We start from the raw sequence: 20,875 nt of genomic DNA, 5'->3' as shown, positions 1-20,875 counted from the left end.
TATTTCCAGAGAGAAAGCAGAGCTAACATTTCAGGTCCAGTGACCCTCAGAACTTTCAAGGTTTCAGCAATACTTAGTAACCAGCTAAAGCAACTTAATTGGGGTGGCACGGTGGCTCAGTGGTTAGCACTGCTGCCTCACAGCACCAGGGTCCCAGGTTCGATTCCAGCCTCGGGTGACTGTGTGGAGTTTGCACATTCTCCCCGGGTCTGCATGGGTTTCTTCCGGGTGCTCCGATTTCCTCCCACAATCCAAAGATTGCAGGTCGGGTGAATTGGCCATGCTAAATTGTCCATAGTGTTAGGTGCATTAGTCAGAGGGAAATTTTTCTGGGTGGGTTACTCTTCAGAGGGTCAGTGTGGACTTTGGGCCGAAGGGCCTGTTCCCACACTGTAGGGAAAACTAAACTAAACTAATTAGAAACGTTGCCATGGCCCCATAGGGCTACTCTCTTATGAAAGAGAGGGAGACGACTGGTGATGATTTAACCTGAGGGTAACCTTGCCTCGGGCAAAGGATGAGGTTGAAAAGGCAGGACTTTCATGGTAACCTCAGCCAGCATGGGAATTGAACCCACACTGTTAACATCACCCTGCATTGCAAACCAGCTACTCAGCCAGCTCAACCTGCTCATCTTCAAATAATTTTGGTGTTAGTTCAGTTTGCAACTCAGGAAAGTACTGAGGAAATTGTCAGAGCTGTGGGCTGACAAGTGCAGTTCCTGATTGATTTTTTCCCAGGGTCGTAAAAGAAGTGGCCAGAGAGAAAGTTGATGCAATAGTTTTAATTTTCCAAAATTCCCTTGATTTGGGGATAGTGTCATTGATTGGAAGCTAGCAAATGTAACTTAATTCAAAAAGGGAGACAGAAACTTCGTCTATCATAATGAATACGTTAAAAGCTAATACTAACAAGGTTACAATAGGGCATATGAATATGTTCAAAGTAATGGGCAGAGTCAACAGGGTTTTGTGAAAGGGAGAATCATGTTTGACCAATCCTTTTGTGTTCTTTGAGGTGGTAATACATGCTGGGAAAAGGGGGAACCAGTCTCCACTTAACTTAAATTTCCAGAATGCACTGATAAAATGCCACATCATATGTTATTGTGTAACACTGAAGTAACACTGAGGTGTGGGGGGGGCTAGTGGATCCCGGGCTGGGTGGGAGTGGGGGGGTTAGTGGATCCCGGGCTGGGTGGGGGTGGGGGGTGAGTGGATCACGGGCTGGGTGGGGGTGAGTGGATCCCTGGATTTGTTTATTTTGGGGGGCGGGGCGGTGTGGGTAGGGAGTGAATCCCAGTGCCGGTGGTTGGGGGGGGGGGGGAGGTGAGTGAATCTCGGGCTGGGTGGGTGAATGGATCCCGGGCTGGGTGGGGTTGGTGGTGAATGGATCCCGGGCTGGGTGGGGGTGGGGGAGGTGAGTGGATACCGGGCCGGGTGAGGGAGGGGTGAGTAGATCCCGGGCTGGGTGGGGGTGGGGGGAAGTGTGTGGATCCTGGGCAGGGTGGGGTGGGGGGGAGGTGAGTGGATCCTGGGCTGGGTGGGGGGGGGTTGGGTGAGTGGATCCCGGGCTGGATGGGGGAGGGGTGAGTGGATCCCGAGCTGGGTGGGTGGGGGAGATGAGTGGATCCCGGGCTGTTTGTGAGTGGATCCCGGGCTGTTTGGGTGGGTGGGTGGGTGAATGGATTGCGTGCTGGGTGGGGGTGGGTGGGGAGGTGAGTGGATCCCGGGCTGGGTGGGGTGGGGGGAGGTGAGTGGACCCCAGGCTGGGTGGGGGGGAAGTGTGTGGATCCCGGGTTGGGTGGGGGGTGAGTGGACCCCAGGCTAGGTGGGGAGAAGTGTGTGGATCCCGGGTTGGGTGGGAGTGGGGGGGAGGTGAGTGGATCTCTGGCTAGGTGGGGGTGCGGGGGAGGTGAGTGGATCCCGGGCTGGATGGGGGAGGGGTGAGTGGATCCCGGGCTGTGTGCAGGTGGGGGGGGGGGGGGGGGGGTGAGTAGGTCCTGGGCTGGGTGGACGTAGGGGGTGGGTGAGTGGATCCCGGGCTGGGTTGGGGTGGGTATGGGGGGGTGAGTGGATACTGGGCTGGGTGGGGGGGAGGTGAGTGGATCCCGGGCTGGATGGGGGAGGGGTGAGTGGATCCCGGGCTGTGTGCACGTGGGGGGGGGGGTGAATGGATCACGGACAGGGTGGGAGTGGGGGTGGGCTGAGTGGATCCCGGGCTGGGGGGGGGTGAGTGGATCTTGGGGGTGGGGGTGGGGGAGGGGGGTGAGTGGATCCCGGTCTGGGGGGGTGGTGAGTGGATCTTGGGGGTGGGTGGGGGAGGGGGGTGAGTGGATCTTGGGGGTGGGGGTGGGGGAGGGGGGTGAGTGGATCTTGGGGGTGGGGGTGGGGGAGGGGGGTGAGTGGATCCCGGGCAGGGTGGGAGTGGGGGTGGGCTGAGTGGATCCCGGGCTGGGGGGGTGGGGGAGGGGGTGAGTGGATCCCGGTCTGGGGGGGGGGGTGAGTGGATCCCGGGATTTGTTTATTGGGGGGGTGGGGCTGTGTGGATCCCGGGCTGGGGGGGTGGGGGAGGGGGGTGAGTGGATCCCGGGCTGGGGGGGTGGGGGAGGGGGGTGAGTGGATCCCGGTCTGGGGGGGGGGGTGAGTGGATCCCGGGATTTGTTTATTGGGGGGGTGGGGCTGTGTGGATCCCGGGCTGGGGGGGTGGGGGAGGGGGGTGAGTGGATCCCGGTCTGGGGGGGGGGGTGAGTGGATCCCGGGATTTGTTTATTGGGGGGGTGGGGCTGTGTGGATCCCGGGCTGGGGGGGTGGGGGAGGGGGGTGAGTGGATCCCAGGCTGGGGGGGTGGGGGAGGGGGGTGAGTGGATCCCGGGATTTGTTTATTGGGGGGGTGGGGCGGTGTGGATCCCGGATCCCGGATCCCGGGGGGCGGGGAGAGAGTGGATCCGGGCGGGGGATCGCGCGCTGTCAGTGCCGAGTCCGGGCGCCGCTCGGTGGAGCCGGGGAGCGGGCGGAATGTGAACGTGAGCCCGGGGATCGCGGCCTGCTCCCGGCTCCGGCCCGAGGCCCCGGTGTGTCCGCACTGTCCGGCCCCGCTCACCCTCCCCCCTCTCTCTCTCACTGTGTGTGTCCCTGTCCCTCAGGTGTGTCCGGAGCCCAGGACTGAGAGTGAAAGCTGCGCCAACATCCGCGAGTTCCTCAGGAGCTGCTCGGCCCTTCACCTGGAGGTCAGTCCCTCACCAGCAGCAGGAGGCCCGGCACCGCGACCCCGGGGGGAGGCACTGCACCGGGGGTGGGGGTCACTCATCCTGTATGGAGGGTGGGGGATGGGAAGGGGGGATGGGGGATGGGAAGGGAGGGGGGGGGGGGGGGTTGGGGGATGGGAAGGGAAGGGAAGGGGGGGGGGTTGGGGGATGGGAAGGGAAGGGAAGGGGGGGGGTTGGGGGAAGGGAAGGGAAGGGGGGGGGGGTTGGGGGATGGGAAGGGGGGGGGGTTGGGGGATGGGAAGGGAAGGGAGGGGGGGGGGTTGGGGGATGGGAAGGGGGGGGGGGTTGGGGGATGGGAGATGGGAAGGGGGGTGGGGGGATGGGAGATGGGAAGGGGGGTGGGGGGATGGGGGATGGGAAGGGGGGTGGTGGGTGGGGGGTGGGGGGATGGGAAGGGGGGTGGTGGGTGGGGGGATGGGAAGGGTGGTGGTGGGTGGGGGGATGGGAAGGGTGGTGGTGGGTGGGGGGATGGGAAGGGTGGTGGGTGGGGGGATGGGAAGGGTGGTGGGTGGGGGGATGGGGGATGGGAAGGGGGGTGGTGGGTGGGGGGATGGGGGATGGGAAGGGGGTGGTGGGTGGGGGGATGGGGGATGGGAAGGGGGGTGGTGGGTGGGGGGATGGGAAGGTGGGTGGTGGGTGGGGGGATGGGGGATGGGAAGGTGGGTGGTGGGTGGGGGGATGGGGGATGGGAAGGGGGGTGGTGGGTGGGGGGATGGGAAGGGGGGTCGTGGGTGGGGGGATGGAAGATGGGAAGGGGGGTGGTGGGTGGGGATGGGATAGGGGTGGGGGGGGGGATGGGATGGGGTGGGGGATGTGGGTGGGGGATGGGTTTGGGGATGGGGGAGGGGGAGTGGGGTGGGGAGGGGGAATGGGGGAGGGGGACGGGAACGATGTGGGGGATGGGGGAGTGGGGCGGGGACGATGTGGGGGATGGGGACGATGTGGGGGATGGGGGAGGGGTACGGGGAGGGGGACGAGGTGGGGGATGGGGGAGGGGGATGGGGAGGAGGTAGGGGATGGGATGGGATGGGGAGGGGGATGTGTGGGTGGGGGTGGGGGAATGGGGGTGGGAGTGGGTGAGTTTTATGGCCCTTTTAAAGTGAGGGTGGGAGGGACTGGGGCCAAATAGTTGTTCCTCTTGAAATTAGTCTTTCTCCATCTGTTTGTGTCTCATACTGCTGCTTTTATTTAGATTTTTATCAGAGGTTACAGCCTGACCCTGTTAGCTACAGGTTTTTCCTTTTTAAATATCCTTGGTCGACTGTATTTATTACGATCTGTTGACAGCATTTGTATTTTCATTCCGTCTGTCTCTCAGTTGAGCTGTCTGGGCACTTTTACTTCCCTTGCCCCTTCCTTTTGCTGTCCAATACCAACATAAGCCCTCTCAAACACTTCACTGACATCCCCATGTATTTTCACTTTGCAATGCTTGCATCCTGACCCTCAGGCAGCTCTGTTCCATCATCCTTGTATACTTTGTTGATGAGTTTCAATTGCTGTTTCACTCGAGTTGGAGCTGTGCTCTATAGTCTACAAGTTGCTTATCTTGTATGCTCTCCAACTGTACCTGTTCCCTGCTTCGATCACTTTGTGTTGTCCAGTATTTGGTCTCTGTTAAAGACAGCTCGAAACATAAGGTTTCATTCATTAAATCCAAACACCAGTGCCTCAGCAATTACTGTTCCCAGCTCTAACTGAAACACTTTGTTACTGTCATTTGGAAATAAGATAAACTAGTTTGTATTGCCCAGTCATAGAGATGTACAGCATGGAAACAGACCCTTCGGTCCAACCCGTCCATGCCGACCAGATATCCCAACCCAATCTAGTCCCACCTGCCAGCACCCGGCACCTATCCCTCCAAACCCTTCCTATTCATATACCCATCCAAATGCCTCTTAAATGTTGCAATTGTACCAGCCTCCACCACTTCCTCTGGCAGCTCATTCCATACACATACCACCCTCTGCGTGAAAACGTTGCCCTTGAGGTCTTTTTTATATCTTTCCCCTCTCACTCTAAACCTCACTCTAGTTCTGGACTCCCTGATCCCAGGGAAAAGACTTTGTCTATTTACCCTATCCATGCCCCTCATGATTTTGTAAACCTCTATAAGGTCACCCCCTCAGCCTCCACGCTCCAGGGAAAACAGCCCCAGCCTGTTCAGACTCTTCCTATAGCTTAAATCCTCCAACCCTGGCAACATCCTTATAAATCTTTTCTGAACCCTTTCAAGTTTCACAACATCTTTCCAATAGGAAGGAGACCAGAATTGCACGCAATATCCCAACAGTGGCCTAACCAATGTCCTGTACAGCCGCAACATGACCTCCCAACTCCTGTACTCTGACCAATAAAGGAAAGCATACCAAACGCCTTCTTCACTATCCCGTCGACCTGCAACTCAATTTTCAAGGAGTTATGAACCTGCACTCCAAGGTCTCTTTGTTCAGCAACACTCCCTAGGACCTTACAATTAAGTGTATAAGACCTGCTAAGATTTGCTTTCTCAAAATGCAGCACTTCGCATTTATCTGAATTAAACTCCATCTGCCACTTCTCAGCCCATTGGCCCATCTGGTCCAGATCCTGTTGTAATCTGAGGTAACCCTCTTCGCTGTCCACTACATCTCCAATTTTGGTGTCATCTGCAAACCTACTAACTGTACCTCTTATGCTCGCATCCAAATCATTTATGTAAATGACAAAAAGTAGAGGAACCAGCACCGATCCTTGTGGCACTCCACTGGTCACAGGCCTCCAGTCTGAAAAACAACCCTTCCCCATCACCCTCTGTCTTCTACCTTTGAGCCAGTTCTGAATCCAAATGGCTAGTTCGCCTTGTATTCCGTGAGATCTAACCTTGCTAATCAGTCTCCCATGGGGAACCCTGTCGAACGCCTTACTGAAGTCCATATAGATCACATCTACTGCTCTGCCCTCATCAATCTTCTTTGTTAATTCTTCAAAAAACTCAATCAAGTTTGTGAGACATGATTTCCCACGCACAAAGCCATGTTGACTATCCCGAATCAGTCCTTGCCTTTCCAAATACATGTACATCCTGTCCCTCAGGATCCCCTCCAACAACTTGCCCACCACTGAGGTCAGGCTCACTGGTCTATAGTTCCAAGGCTTGTCCTTACCACCCTTCTCAAACAGTGATACCACGTTTGCCAACCTCCAGTCTTCCGGCACCTCACCTGTGCCTATCAGTGATACAAATATCTCAGCAAGAGGCCCAACAATGTCTAGCTTCCCACAGAGTTCTCGGGTACACCTGATCAGGTCCTGGGGATTTATCCACCTTTAACCTTTTCAAGACATCCAGCACTTCCTCCTCTGTAATCTGGACATTTTGCAAGATGTCGCCATCTATTTCCCTACAGTCTATATCTTCCATATCCTTTTCCACAGTAAATACTGATGCAAAATATTCATTTAGTATCATTTAGATTCTTGTAGAGAGAGGAGGAAAACTGATCCAGAATCTGGTTTCCAGCATCTGCAGTCATTGTTTTTACCTCGTTGATTTTAACCCTACTGCGAATCCTCTTGCAAGGATGCCTGCCTTGAAGAAGTTTTCCTCCTCTCTCTACAAGAATCTCAGGGAGTCTCTCTCCCACTGCAACTCCCAGGTCATTTCCTCTGCCCTGAAGCTCTTCAACCATGTCCTGAAACAAACCCGCTACTACAGCCACATCTGCTTCACCAATCAACCAAACCGCCCTGTGGCTCAACATTTCAACTCCCCCTCCCACTCTGCCGAGGATATGGAGGTGCTGGGCCTCCTCCACCGCCGCTCCCTCACCACCAGACGCATGGAAGAAGAACGCCTCAATTTCCGCCTCGGAACACTTCAACCCCAGGGTATCAATGTGGATTTCAACAGCTTCCTCATTTCCCCTTCCCCCACCTCATCCTAGTTTCTAACCTCCAGCAAAACTGTCCCCTTGACTTGTCCGGACTTGTCCGACCTGCCGAGCTCCTTTTCCACCTATCCACTCCACCCTCTCCTCCCTGACCTATCACCTTCATCCCCTCCCCCACTCTCCCATTGTACTCTATGCTACTCTCTCCCCACCCCCACCCTCCTCTAGCTTATCTCTCCACGCTTCAGGCTCTCTGCCTTTATTCCTGATGAAGGGCTTTTGCCCGAAACGTCGATTTCGAAGCTCCTTGGATGCTGCCTGAATTGCTGTGATCTTTAAGGGGCCCTATCCTCTCCCTAGTTACCCTTTTGTCCTTAATATATTTGTAAAACCCTTTGGATTCTCCTTAATTCTATTTGCCAAAGCTATCTCATGTCCCCTTTTTGCCCTCCTGATTTCCCTCTTCAGTATACTCCTACTTCCTTTATTCTCTTCTAAGGATTCACTCGATCTATCCTGTCTGTACCTGACATATGCTTCCTTCTTTTTCTTAACCAAACCCTCAATTTCTTTAGTCATCCAGCATTCCCTATACCTACCAGCCTTTCCTTTCACCCTGACAGGAATATACTTTCTCTGGATTCTTGTTATCTCATTTCTGAGGCTTCCCATTTTCCAGCCGTCCCTTTACCTGCGAACATTTGCCTCCAATCAGCTTTTGAAAGTTCTTGCCTAATACTGTCAAAATTGGCCTTTCTCCAATTTAGAACTTCAACTTTTAGATCTGGTCTATCCTTTTCCATCACAATTTTAAAACGAATAGAATTATGGTCGCTGGCCCCAAAGTGCTCCCCCACTGACACCTCAGTCACCTGCCCTGCCTTATTTCCCAAGAGTAGGTCAAGTTTTGCACCTTCTCTAGTGGGTACATCCACATACTGAATCAGAAAATTGTCTTGTACACAATCTTCACATCAATGATGAACATTCACTGAGATCTTGACTTAATGTGAATCACATTGATTAACAGTAAGAAGTGGAACATGGGGTTTTAATAACTTAACTCTCAGTTCTTGATTTCAAAATAATAAATGACGCAATGCTTGCTAAGATTGTAACATCAGGTTTCCCACTTCCCCAGCAGCCCCTGCATGTTCACTTGCATGTGAGGTGAACTGCCCTATTGCTGTATAACAGACTTCGGCCATCCATGACTACAGGATGTCCTAAAGCGTGGTACAAAATAGAGTACTTTTGAAGTGTAAAGTCGTGAGTGTGGTACTGGAAAAAGCACAGCAGGTCAGGCAGCATCCGAGGAGCAGGAGAATTGACGTTTCGGGCATAAGCCCTTCATCAGGGCCCTGATGAAGAGCTTATGCCTGAAGCATCAATTCTTCTGTTCTTCAGAATGCTGCCTGACCTGCTGTGCTTTTCCAGCATTACACTCTTGACTCTGATCTCCAGCTTCTGCAGTCCCCCCTTACTCCTACTGTTGAGGTGTAGCTGCTGATGGGATATTGACAATCTGGCAGCCAATTTACACACAGAAACCTCCCACAAATAGCTGCTCTTATACAGTCCCTCAGGATTAGAGGGTGACTTGCTGCTACTGTGGCTCAGAGGTTCTGAGGAGAGTAATGTCCATTCTGTGATGCTGTGTGGGGGGCGGGCACTGTTTGTCAATGTCTCATTTGGAGGCTTGTGTGCTTTGTCTGAACCTTAAATCATCCTTTGCATCTTTTGGTGAAGTCCTGTGGTATCTTTGATGCCTTCTTTGTTTTGGTCAGTAACAGGCCTGGGACTCCTGTAAATTGGCGGTGCTGTTTGACATCAAGCGATGCTCTGAGGGCGTCCCTAAAATGTTTTTGCCATTCTTCCGGGAGTCTTCTCTTTCGACCAAGTTTCAAGTACAGCAGTTGCTTTGGGAGTCTGGTGTCAGGAACTTTAACAACATGTCTCTGCCATTGGGGTGGTTTTGATGCTTGGCACATTGGCTTGGGAGAGGCCACTGCAGTCAGATGGCCTTTCTTGCCACTGAGTTTGTAGGATGTTGCGAAAGCTCTGCTGGAGGTGTGTATGTTTTTCAAGCTTTTGGAAGCAATGAGATCAAGGATCTCAATAAACCAGGGCCTCAGTCTCTGGTTTTAGATCCTGGTCCTCAAATACTCTTTTCCTCAATCAATTGAAATCTCCCAGAAATGGGACCAGACAATCTCCCTCATGGTATGGGTTACAAGATACATATTGGTCAGAACACTGGAGAACTCACCCATTCATCATTGAAATATTGAGGCTGGGAATTTTGACAGCCAGCTGTGAAACAAATTTCATGGAAAGATTAAGTATAATTGACAATGCAACAGAGTCAGCCAGGATTTTATCTTCCAGTCCCTGGAACCAACAATCTCACAACATGATCTATGCATGCACCAAAGCCAAAAGTTTCTTTATTTATTCTCTCCTATTCCTGTATTAGTTTAGTGCCTTGTTTATATTCACCTGTTGGTATCCCGTGCTCAGGGAAATTCGAACCAAGTTAATGCATTTGTTTTCAAGTAACATTCTGTGGTCTGTTGTGCAGTAACCTCTCCAGGGCCAATATTTGTTCAAAGAACATGAGTATTCTTGGCTAGGTCAGCATTTGCCACCATCCCAAATTTCCTTTGACAGCATGGTGCTGAGCCATCTTTTTGAATGGATGCAGGCCATGTGGTATAGATAGGGAAGGAGCTCCATGGTATTGACCCAATGACTGTGAAGGAACGACAGTATAGTTCCACGTTAGCAGTGGTGGTGTTCCCATGTATCTGCTGTCCTTGTCCTTCCAGATGTCATGATCATGGGTTTGAAAGGTGCTGTCAAAGGGACCTTGGGGAACTTCTACAGCATATCTTGTAGATAGTGTACACACTGCTGCTACTGAGCATTGATGGTGGAGAGAGTGAATGTTTGTGGAGTGATGCCAATCAAGCGTGCTGTTTGTTCTGAGTGATGTCAGACTTTTTGAGTGTTGGAGCTGCAGTTATCTAGGCAAATGGGGAGTATTCCATCACACTCCTGACTTGTGTCTTGAAAATGGTGGTCAGGCTTCAGGGAGTCAGGAGGAGAGTTACTTGCTGCAGGATGTATAGCCTCTGCCCTGCTCTTGTAGCCACTATGTTTATGTGGTGAGTCCAGTTGAGTTTCTGGTCAATGATAATTCCTAGGATGTTGATGGTGGTGGACTCAGTAATGGTAACACCATTGAACGTCAAGGGGCAGTGGCTAGATTGTCTCTTATATGAAGGAGATGGCTATTGCTTGGCACATGAACTGCTTCAGAATTTGAGGAGTCATGAAGATGCTGAACATTGTGCAATAATCAACAAACATCCCCCCTTCTGATGGAGGGAAGGTCATTGAAGAAGCTGAAGATGGTTGGGCCTAGCACACTACCCTGAGAAACGCCTGCAGAGATGTCCTGGAGCTAAGACGGACATCCAACAACCACCACCATCTTCCTATGTGTCAGCTATGACTGACCAGTGGAGAGTTTTCCCTTTGATTCCATTTTGCGAGAGCTCCTTGATGCTGCAGTCACTCATATGATTTACATGTTAGAGCAATATTAAGATAGGTGAAGTTTTCGCAAGAGTTAAATCTTTGTGAGGATTTTTTCATTTTTTTGTGAATTTATTTTCGTGTATCCTTTCCATTGCCCATTGGATAAATTGATGCTGAAGCCCTCTCAGCCTCTGATTTCAAATATTCTGCTGTTTTCCACTGGCTCCCACCCTTGAGTGAATCTTGGAATATTCAAGACTTAAACATTGTGTTTCCACCAGGTTGTGCTCACCTTCATCCCTGTACTTTGCTACCTATATCAAGACTCACTCTGACAGTGCCTTCATGTTAAGCTTTGCCTCCTTGTTGCAAAATGGTTTGTGGCCTCTTTACCTCCTCTCCATCTCCACAATCCCACCCAGCTCCCACTGCTCCACATTGAGCCTCCTGTGCTTTGTCAGGTTTTACTATTAGTGGCCTGCTTTTGGCGATCTGAGTCTGAACCTCTGGAATTTCCTCTCCAACCTTCTCCGCCTCTCAACCTCGCACTCCTTTGAAATATTCTTGAAAACCTCCCTACTTGATGAAGGTTTTTGACATCTGTCTTATGCAACCTACAGAACTCAATGTCACTTTAGTCACTGCTTGGTATGTTTGTTATGTTTGAGATGCTATAAAAACTGAAGTTATTCTTAATATCTTGGGGGTAGTTTTAAAGTGGTAAGTGAGAGGAGTAGGCTGTAGGAGTAGGCTGGGGTCACTCAATAACCCAACATCCATTCTGAGCCAGATGGGCACGATCTGACTGTGGAGTAAAATATTTATTTTCTTGGTAAATTTTTGAAGGGAAGGGAAGTCTTGTCTTGTACTTAGCAAATTTACTGCTGTCCAGGAAGGATTCTTGATTTTTAAGTCGTGGTCGAAGGTTGTTATTCAAATGGAGTTTTATGTGTTTTTGGTGACAAGCTGTAAGTCTTATTAAAAGTGTCTGTGATTCTGTATAAATGATATGGTCCTGGGATGTGGGCAGTTCTTGGGAGGTGCTCTAACTTACACAACTATCACAAACTGAAACTATATACGTACTACCAGAAAATGTACAGCATGGGATAAGGGTGGCAGTATAAACTACCGTTTCATGTGACTGCTGTGGGTTACTAATTGTGTTATCTAATCCCCTCAATTATTCACTCCTGTGTCTATTATTAATGCAAAGTATCTGTATTTGTATTATTAATAGAAAGTACTTCTAGAGAGCAGGAATAAAGAGCTAAGTTTAGGCAGCATTTGTTAAAGAGTCTGTTTCTACTCATTTCTTTGATCTTTTTCAGACATTCTTGCCTCCTGGAAGGTGGTTAATTTGAGAATTTAGTCTGTAATCTAGTTTGTCACTGTTCCAGTACTAAGAGAGTTCCAAAAATAAAACCAAACTACGGCGGAAGCTGGAAATTTAAAACAAACAGTGAATGCTGGAGAAACTGAGCAGGTCTGGCATCTGTGGAGAGAGAAACAGCTAACGTTTCGAGTCTAATATCACTTCTAGGTGTGTGTGGCCTGAAGGGGAGCCAGTGCTTGAAGTGGATCTGATCAGAACTAGGCGCATTGTTCACGGTGGGGTGTGATCACAACATTGTAGAAATTAAAGTAAAACAACTGCAGATGCTGGAAATCTGAAACAAATTACTGGAGAAACTCTACAGGTCTGGCAGCATCCGTGGCAAGAAAGCAGAGGTCTGAAGAAGGATTACTAGACTGAAACATTAACTCTGCTTTCTCTCCACAAATGCTGCCAAATCTGCAGAGTTTCTCCAATTTCAGTTACTGTGCTTGTGGAGATTACCGTGCTGTGCATTCTGACTTTTGAATGGGTAATCTAGCATCTGTCGGGTTTGTTGTGAATCGTCACATTTCAGTTGATTGTGCACAGACCAGTTAGAGGTGTCTGTGAGAGACTAGGGGTAAGATATTGTGTTTTCCTGTCTTCCGGCTCATGTCAAGTTTGTATTTATTTTTACGTGATAATAGTGATTTCACTTCAGAAGCATATAATTGTCTGTAAAGTGCTTTGGGACATAAGTCTACAGGTGATGCTAAATAAATGCAGGCCTTTCTTTCTGAATCCATTTGCCTGGATCAGGCTCCAGTATTGGATGAAGACAGTGAGTACTGACCTGGAGGAGACTTTGGGAGGAACTGAGTGATATAGTTGATCTTACAGAGACTGCGCTCTGTTTTGTAGTTACTGTGTAGCAGCAGAAATCTCCCTGTAATCCTTCAGTCCTGTTTCACTCTCCTGGCTTCTCTTTACTCTCGAGATGTCTAGTTTCATGTAGAATTCTCTCTGGGATGTCTCGCTTCTTTTTCAGAACAGCTGTCATGTCTCTCTCTTCCAGATATATTTTTAAATATTTAGGACAGTATTTTGGAATGTAAACCATCCCAGTGTGTGCACCTCGAATTGATAGGGAATACTACAAACCGACAGAACTGGACTCCTCAGGTAACGGCTTCTTTTGAATTAGTTTACATAGATACACAGGATTGAAGGTGATTTAGTGGTTTGGATCAGAAACTAGCTAGCCGAAAGAAGACAGAGTGGTGGTTGATGGGAAATGTTCATCCTGGAGCTCAGTTACCAGTGGTGTGCTGCACTGATCTGATGTGGGGCCACTGCTGTTTGTCATTTTTACAAATGATCTGGATGTGGGTGTAGAAGGATGGGTTAGTAAATTTGCAGATGACACTAAGGTAGGTAGAGTTGCGGATAGTGCCGAAGGATGTCGGAGGTTACAGAGGGACATAGATAAGATGCAGAACTGGGTGAGAAGTGACAAATGGAATTTAATGTGGAAAAGTGTGAGGTAGTTCACTTTGGAAGAAGTAACAGGAATGCAGAGTACTGGGCTAATGGTAAAATTCTTGGCAGTGTAGATAAACAGAGAGATCTTGGTGTACAGGTGCGTAAATCCCTGAAAATTGCCACCCAGGTTGGTACAGTTGTTAAGAAGGTATATGGTGTGTTGGCGTTTATTGGTAGACGGATTGAATTTCAGAGCCATGAGGTCATGCTTCAGCTGTACAAGACACTGGTAAGGCCGCACCTGGAGTATTGTGTACAGTTCTGGTCATCGCATTATAGGAAGGATGTGGAAGCTCTGGAAAGGGTTCAGCGGAGATTTACTAGGATGTTGCCTGGTGTGGAAGGGAATGTCTTATGGGGAAAGGCTGAGGGCCTTGAGGCTGGTTCTTGTTGGAGAGAAGAATGTTGAGAGGTGACTTAATCGAGACCTATAAGATAATCAAAGGGTTAAAATGGGTGGACAGCGAGAGAGCCTTTTTCTTTGGATGGGTGAAGGCTAACATAAGAGGATAAAGCTTTAAATTGAGGGGTGATAGATTTAGGACAGATATGAGGGGTATGTTCTTTACTTGGAGAGCAGTAAGAACGTGAAACGCCCTGCCTGCAACAGTAGTAGACCCGCCAACATTAATGGCATTTAAATGGACAGTGGATAAACATATGGATCATAATAGAAGAGTGTAGGTTAGGTGGGCATCAGATTAATTTCACAGGTTTGCGCAACATTGAGGGCCGAAGGGCCTGTGCTGTAACGTTCTATGTAGATACAAATCTGTATAGGAAGATAGCTAGAGAGGATGTGAGGTGCAGTTTGATCAAGCTGGGCCCTATGGTTAGACACTCTGACATTGGCAGCTCCTGGCTGGGCAGTTATACCAGAATGGGGCATGGTCAGAGCTGTCAACCTCTCAGGAAGTGGGGGGCCAAGTAACTTGTGTTGTATGGCTAGCCCAGTGGGAAAAGTGTACTTCAGTCCTTACCCAATTTAAAAATCAAACTGAAGAACTTCAATCCTTTTACACTTTAACTGTGCTTGCTAACTCTCTTGTATAACTCTCTTGTATAACTTTCTTGTATGACTTTCTTGTAGATATTTGTAGCATTTTATCCAGAGTGAGTTATTATCTTGGAACAAAGCACAGTTGAAAACATTTGCTGTCTTTACCAAATGTAATTTGTTGGTGTCTTCACTTCTGTTGTGATGTTGCATCTATAACGAGCTAATTATAGCCTCAAGTAAAGGGAAGTGTTGATCAGATTGGATCTCTTTATCTTCCTTTCTGAGAGAAGACTGAAGGATAACTTGATTGAGGTCTTTATCGGCAGTGACTGTTATTTGATTTGGTTTACTATTATCACATGTACCTAGGTACTGTGAAAAGTTTTGTTTTGTGTGCAGTACAGGCAGATCAGTGTGTTAGGGTCATAGGACAGAGCGAGGAATACAATGTTACAGCTGCAGAGAAGATGCACAAAGTAAGATCAATGTTAAATTAAAAATTTAAGAGGTCCATTCAGGAGACTAATTGTATGGGGAAGAAGCTGTTCTTGAATCTGTTGGTATGTGTGTTTAAGCTCTTGTATCTTTTGCCTGACGGAAGAGGTTGGACGAGATTATTACTGAAGTGGGAGGATCTTTGATATTGGCTGCCTTCCCGAGGCAGTGGGAAGTATGGATGGACGGTTGGTTTGTCTGATGGTCTGAACTGTGTTCACAGCTCTCTGTAGTTTCTTCTGGTTCTGGGCAGAGCAGTTGCCATACCAAGCCATGATGCATCTGGATAGAATGCCTTGTATGGTGCATTTACTAAAAATTGGCAAGAGTCTTTAAGGACATGACGAATTTCCTTAGGGAGTAGAGACATTGTTGTGCTTTCTTGTGCAGTATGGATGGACCACGACTGATTTGTTGATGATCGTCACTGCTTGGAATTCTCGACCATCTCCACCTCAGATGCACAGTGCCCCCCACTTTGCTCCCTGTGTCTACTCAGGGTCACCACTTGCTGCAGTGGGACTTCAGGTGTCTGAATAGGTGGACTCTTAAACCACAGGTCTTTGCATGCAGATCTCCTGTGAGGGAATGGGATTGAAGAGTGGGATTGGTTTCCTTTTCTTTCCCCTCTGCCTTATCGTTAAGGTGTTTGGACCCGGTGTGATGCAGCTTGATGGCCACGTTGTCACCCATCAATGCTCCTCAGCTTCAGGGAGAGCTTCAGAGCATCTACGCAGTGTTTTCTTTGACCACACCCTGAAACACTGACCATTTGAGAGTCGAAATGACAGATCTTAACGTGGGAACTGCTGTCCAGCATCTGGGTACAGTCACCAGTCTAGCTGGTTTTATCAGGGCTTTGCCTGATGTTTATGGAGTTGCTTCAAGAAGGACATTTCAGTGGCCCTCCCCAGGGTTGTGGAGAGGCAATGCTGGTGGAATTTCTCGAATGGAATTAAGTGTTTCTGATCCACATTGCAGCTCTCACTGCAATACAGCAGGGTGGTGATGGAACCAGGACCTTTTGTTGCCTTGTGAAAGATTCTGTTGTCAAATATTTACTGCCATAGTTTGGAGATAAAACAAAAAAAAAATCAGAAAATGCTGGAATCCAAAGTAGACACGCAGAGGCTGGGGGAACACAGCAAGGCAGGCAGCATCAGGAGGGACAGGCAGGAGGCTGGGGGAACACAGCAAGGCAGGCAGCATCAGGAGGGACAGGCAGGAGGCTGGGGGAACACAGCAAGGCAGGCAGCATCAGGACGGACAGTCAGGAGACTGGAGGAACACAGCAAGGCAGGCAGCATCAGGAGGGACAGGCAGGAGACTGGAGGAAAACAGCAAGGCAGGCAGCATCAGGACGGACAGTCAGGAGACTGGAGGAACACAGCAAGGCAGGCAGCATCAGGAGGGACAGGCAGGAGGCTGGAGGAACACAGCGAGCCAGGCAGCATCAGGAGGGACAGGCAGGAGGCTGGGGGAACACAGCAAGCCAGGCAGCATCAGGAGGGACAGGCAGGAGGCTGGAGGAACACAGCAAGGCAGGCAGCATCAGGAGGGACAGGCAGGAGGCTGGGGGAACACAGCAAGCCAGGCAGCATCAGGAGGGACAGGCAGGAGGCTGGGGGAAACACAGCAATGCAGGCAACATCAGGATGGACAGGCAGGAGGCTGGGGGAACACAGAAAGGCAGGCAGCATCGGAGAGACAGGCAAGAGGCTGGGGGAACACAGCAAGGCAGGCAGCATCAGGAGGGACAGGCAGGAGGCTGGGGGAACACAGCAAGGCAGGCAGCATCAGGAGGGACAGGCAGGAGGCTGGGGGATCACAGCAAGGCAGGCAGCATCGGAGGGACAGGCAGGAGGGTGGGGGAACACAGCAAAGCAGGCAGTATCAGGAGGGACAGGCAGGAGGCTGGGGGAACACAGCAAGGCAGACAGCATCAGGGGGACAAGAAATCGACGTTTCGGGTCTAACTCTTCTTCAGGACTGGGGGGTGGATGTCGGGGGAGCTGCAGATAAAGGGGTTGGTGGGGACAGGGTTGTGAAGTGGGCATGGGTGAAGACAGGCCAAGGGTACGACCTGGTTGGTCAATGAGAGGAATGAATCCGGTTGGTGGCTGGGAGAAGTGGAAGTGAGGGGGAGGGGCTGGGAAGGGAGTCGGCAGATGGGGAGGGAGGTTATTTGAAATTGGAAATCTCAATGTTGAGTCCTCCAGGCTGTAGGCTGCCCAGACGGAAGATGAGGTGGTGTTCCTCCAATTAGCAGTTTGGTTCATTGTGGCAATGGAGGAAGCCAAGGATGGTCATTTCGGAAAGGGAGTGGGAAGGGGAATTAAAATGGGCGGTGACTGGGAGGTCCGGTCAGCCCCTGTGGGCCTGGCTGAGATGCTCGGTGAGCCGTTCCCTAAGTTTGCATTTGGTCTCCTCGATGTAGAGAAGACCACATCAGGAGCAGCTGATGCAGTAAACTGGGTTGGAAGAGAGGCCGGTGAACCTCTGTAAACAGTGTTCTTCCAGCCTCCTGCCTGTAGTTTGGAGAAGGCTGAACTTTGGATTCGGTTTCGAATCATTTCATCAATGAGAGCTCCTGAGCATGTTTCTACTTGTAGTTGAGTCCAAGACTAGACATCATAAAGAGAAGCTAGTCATTAATAAATCCATGAATAAATGGGACTTTGGGGAATTCTCTCTCCAGTCAGTGTTAAGAACATGGAGCGTGCTTCCACAGTGAGTGGTTGAAGTGAATCATATCAATACATTTTAGGAAACCTGGATAAACACTTGTGGGTGGAAGGTGCGGGTCTAAGCTCTCAATCTTATGCTTTGGAGAAGTGAACTATTCCCATCGAGACACCACTGGCACCCAGGCAAAGCTTCGAGCTGCTGTTTGTTTTTCATTCCAGACACCTTTTTGCAGGGTCACTGTTTGAAGATTCTGTGTTGAGCATTTTGAAATCTGTGCAAACTGGGAAAGGAAGCTGCTTTTCCCTTCTTTGGTTATTCTGACCTTGAGTTAACCTGATTCTCCATTGCAAACAGTGGAAGTACAGAGCTCCCATGTCTCAGCATCCTCCCAGCAGCACAGCCAGATAAGCTGCGAGAGACCCTCCTGGTGTTCCCAACTTTCACCCCAGAGACAACTAGGGATAGTACGGGGTAAAACCTCACCAAACAGCAGGAATATGAGACAATGAGTTAGTAACCTTTGTTGTGAAAGATAGATCGGGTATGTACTGATCGCAGAAACATCCTTGATTGATTTCCAAAGAACTATTTTGAATTTGTCAGTTTGCAAAAATGCACTTTGTATCTGCGTTTGCAAGAGGCTGTGTTTGAGTTTCCAGTGCTGGAACATTGGCCATCGGTTTGAGCTGCTGTTGATGTGCTTCCTTTGTTTTGACTTTTTCCAAAGTTCCAAAATAATTGCAACAGCATATAAAACAGTAATTGTTGCTCCTGGAATTCGAGGAAATCACCTCCAGCACCTAAAATACCTCAAAAAAGGAGCAGCTGTTACAGCCAGAAATTTTTCCCATTCTCCATCTTGGATTAACCAGAATCAAGACAATTTTCTGATTCAGTATGTGGATGTACCCACTAGAGAAGGTGCAAAACCTGACCTACTCTTGGGAAATAAGGCAGGGCAGGTGACTGAGGTGTCAGTGGGGGAGCACTTTGGGGCCAGCGACCATAATTCTATTCGTTTTAAAATTGTGATGGAAAAGGATAGACCAGATCTAAAAGTTGAAGTCCTAAATTGGAGAAAGGCCAATTTTGACAGTATTAGGCAAAAACTTTCGAAAGCTGATTGGAGGCAGATGTTCGCAGGTAAAGGGACGGCTGGAAAATGGGAAGCCTTCAGAAACGAGATAACAAGAATCCAGAGAAAGTATATTCCTGTCAGGGTGAAAGGAAAGGCTGGTAGGTATAGGGAATGCTGGATGACTAAAGAAATTGAGGGTTTGGTTAAGAAAAAGAAGGAAGCATATGTCAAGTATAGACAGGATAGATCGAGTGAATCCTTAAAAGAGTATAAAGGAAGTAGGAGTATACTTAAGAGGGAAATCAGGAGGGCAAAACAGGGACATGAGATAGCTTTGGCAAATAGAATTAAGGAGAATCCAAAGGGTTTTTACAAATATATTAAGGACAAAAGGGTAACTAGGGAGAGAATAGGGCCCCTCAAAGATCAGCAAGGCAGCCTTTGTGTGGAGCCACAGAAAATGGGGGAGATAGTAAATGAATATTTTGCATCGTTATTTACTGTGGAAAAGGATATGAAAGATATAGGCTGTAGGGAAATAGATGGTGACAGATGTCCAGGTTAGAGAGGAGGAAGTGCTGGATGTCTTGAAACGGTTAAACGTGGATAAATCCCCAGGACCTGATCAGGTGTACCCGAGAACTATGTGGGAAGCTAGAGAAGTGATTGCTGGGCCTTTTGCTGAGATATTTGTATCATCGATAGTCACAGGTGCGGTGCCGGAAGACTGGAGGTTGGCAAACGTGGTGCCACTGTTTAAGAAGGGCGGTAAAGACAAGCCAGGGAACTATAGACCAGTGAGCCTGACCTCGGTGGTGGGCAAGTTGTTGAAGGGAATCCTGAGGGACAGGATGTACATGTATTTGGGAAGGCAAGGACTGATTAGGGATAGTCAACATGTGTGTGGGCAATCATGTCTCACAAACTTGATTGAGTTTTTTGAAGAAGTAACAAAGGGGATTGATGAGTAGATGTGATCTATATGGACTTCAGTAAGGCGTTTGACAAGGTTCCCCATGGGAGACTGATTAGCAAGGTTAGATCTCATGGAAGACAGGGAGAACTAGCCATTTTAGATACAGAACTGGCTCAAAGGTAGAAGACAGAGGGTGGTGGTGGAGGGTTGTTTTTCAGACTGGAGGCCTGTCACCAGTGGAGTGCCACAAGGATCGGTGCTGGGTCCTCTACTTTTCATCATTTACATAAATGATTTGGATGCGAGCATAAGAGGTACAGTTAGTAAGTTTGCAGATGATACCAAAATTTGAGGTGTACTGGATAGGGAAGAAGGTTACCTCAGATTACAACAGGATCTTGACCAAATGGGCCAATGGGCTGAGAAGTGGCAGATGGAGTTTAATTCAGATAAATGCGAGGTGCTGCATTTTGGAAAAGCAAATCTTAGCAGGACTTATACACTTAATGGTAAGGTCCTAGGGAGTGTTGCTGAACAAAGAGACCTCGGAGAGCAGGTTCATTGCTGCCTGAGAGTGGAGTCGCAGGTAGATGGGATAGTGAAGAAGGCGTTTGGTATGCTTTCCTTTATTGGTCAGAGTATTGAGTACAGGAGTTGGGAGGTGATGTTTCGGCTGTACAGGACATTGGTTAGGCCACTATTGGAATATTGCGTGCAATTGTGGTCTCCTTCATATCGGAAAGATGTTGTGAAACTTGAAAGGGTTCAAAAAAGATCTACAAGGATATTGCCAGATTTGGAGGATTTGAGCTATAGGGAGAGGCTGAACAGGCTGGGGCTGTTTTCCCTGGAGTGTTGGAGGCTGAGGGGTGACCTTATAGAGGTTTATAAAATCATGAGGGGCATGGATAGGGTAAATAGGCAAAATATTTTCCCTGGGGTCAGGGAGTCCAGAACTAGAGGGCATTGGTTTAAGGTGAGAGGGGAAAGATATAAAAGAGACTTAAGTGGCAACTTTTCACGCAGAGGGTGGTACGTGTAAGGAATGAGCTGCCAGAGGAAGTGGTGGAGGCTGGTACAATTGCAACATTTAAGAGGCATTTGGATGGGTATATGAATAGGAAGGGTTTGGAGGGATATGGGCCGGGTGCT

At 49.2% G+C, this 20,875-nt stretch overlaps 1 protein-coding gene across 2 annotated transcripts in view; it reads left to right on the top strand.

Moving 5' to 3' along the window:
- arhgef6 (Rac/Cdc42 guanine nucleotide exchange factor 6) overlaps positions 1 to 20,875 on the top strand; it is a 216,443-nt gene that overhangs the window by 20,512 nt on the left and 175,056 nt on the right. For both annotated transcript variants that reach the window (XM_087991843.1, XM_087991842.1), the window contains exon 2: positions 3,146 to 3,229. In XM_087991843.1, the coding sequence (XP_087847969.1) occupies positions 3,146 to 3,229 (84 nt within the window). The remainder of the gene's footprint in view (positions 1 to 3,145; positions 3,230 to 20,875) is intronic.

Source organism: Chiloscyllium plagiosum, unplaced genomic scaffold, assembly GCF_037043375.1.
Source record: "Chiloscyllium plagiosum isolate Xiang-an unplaced genomic scaffold, Cpla_swu_hap1 HiC_scaffold_11, whole genome shotgun sequence".
Taxonomy (NCBI): Eukaryota; Metazoa; Chordata; class Chondrichthyes; order Orectolobiformes; family Hemiscylliidae; genus Chiloscyllium; species Chiloscyllium plagiosum.
Note: the sequence above shows the minus strand (reverse complement) of the source record. Positions and strands in the feature narration are given on the sequence as shown.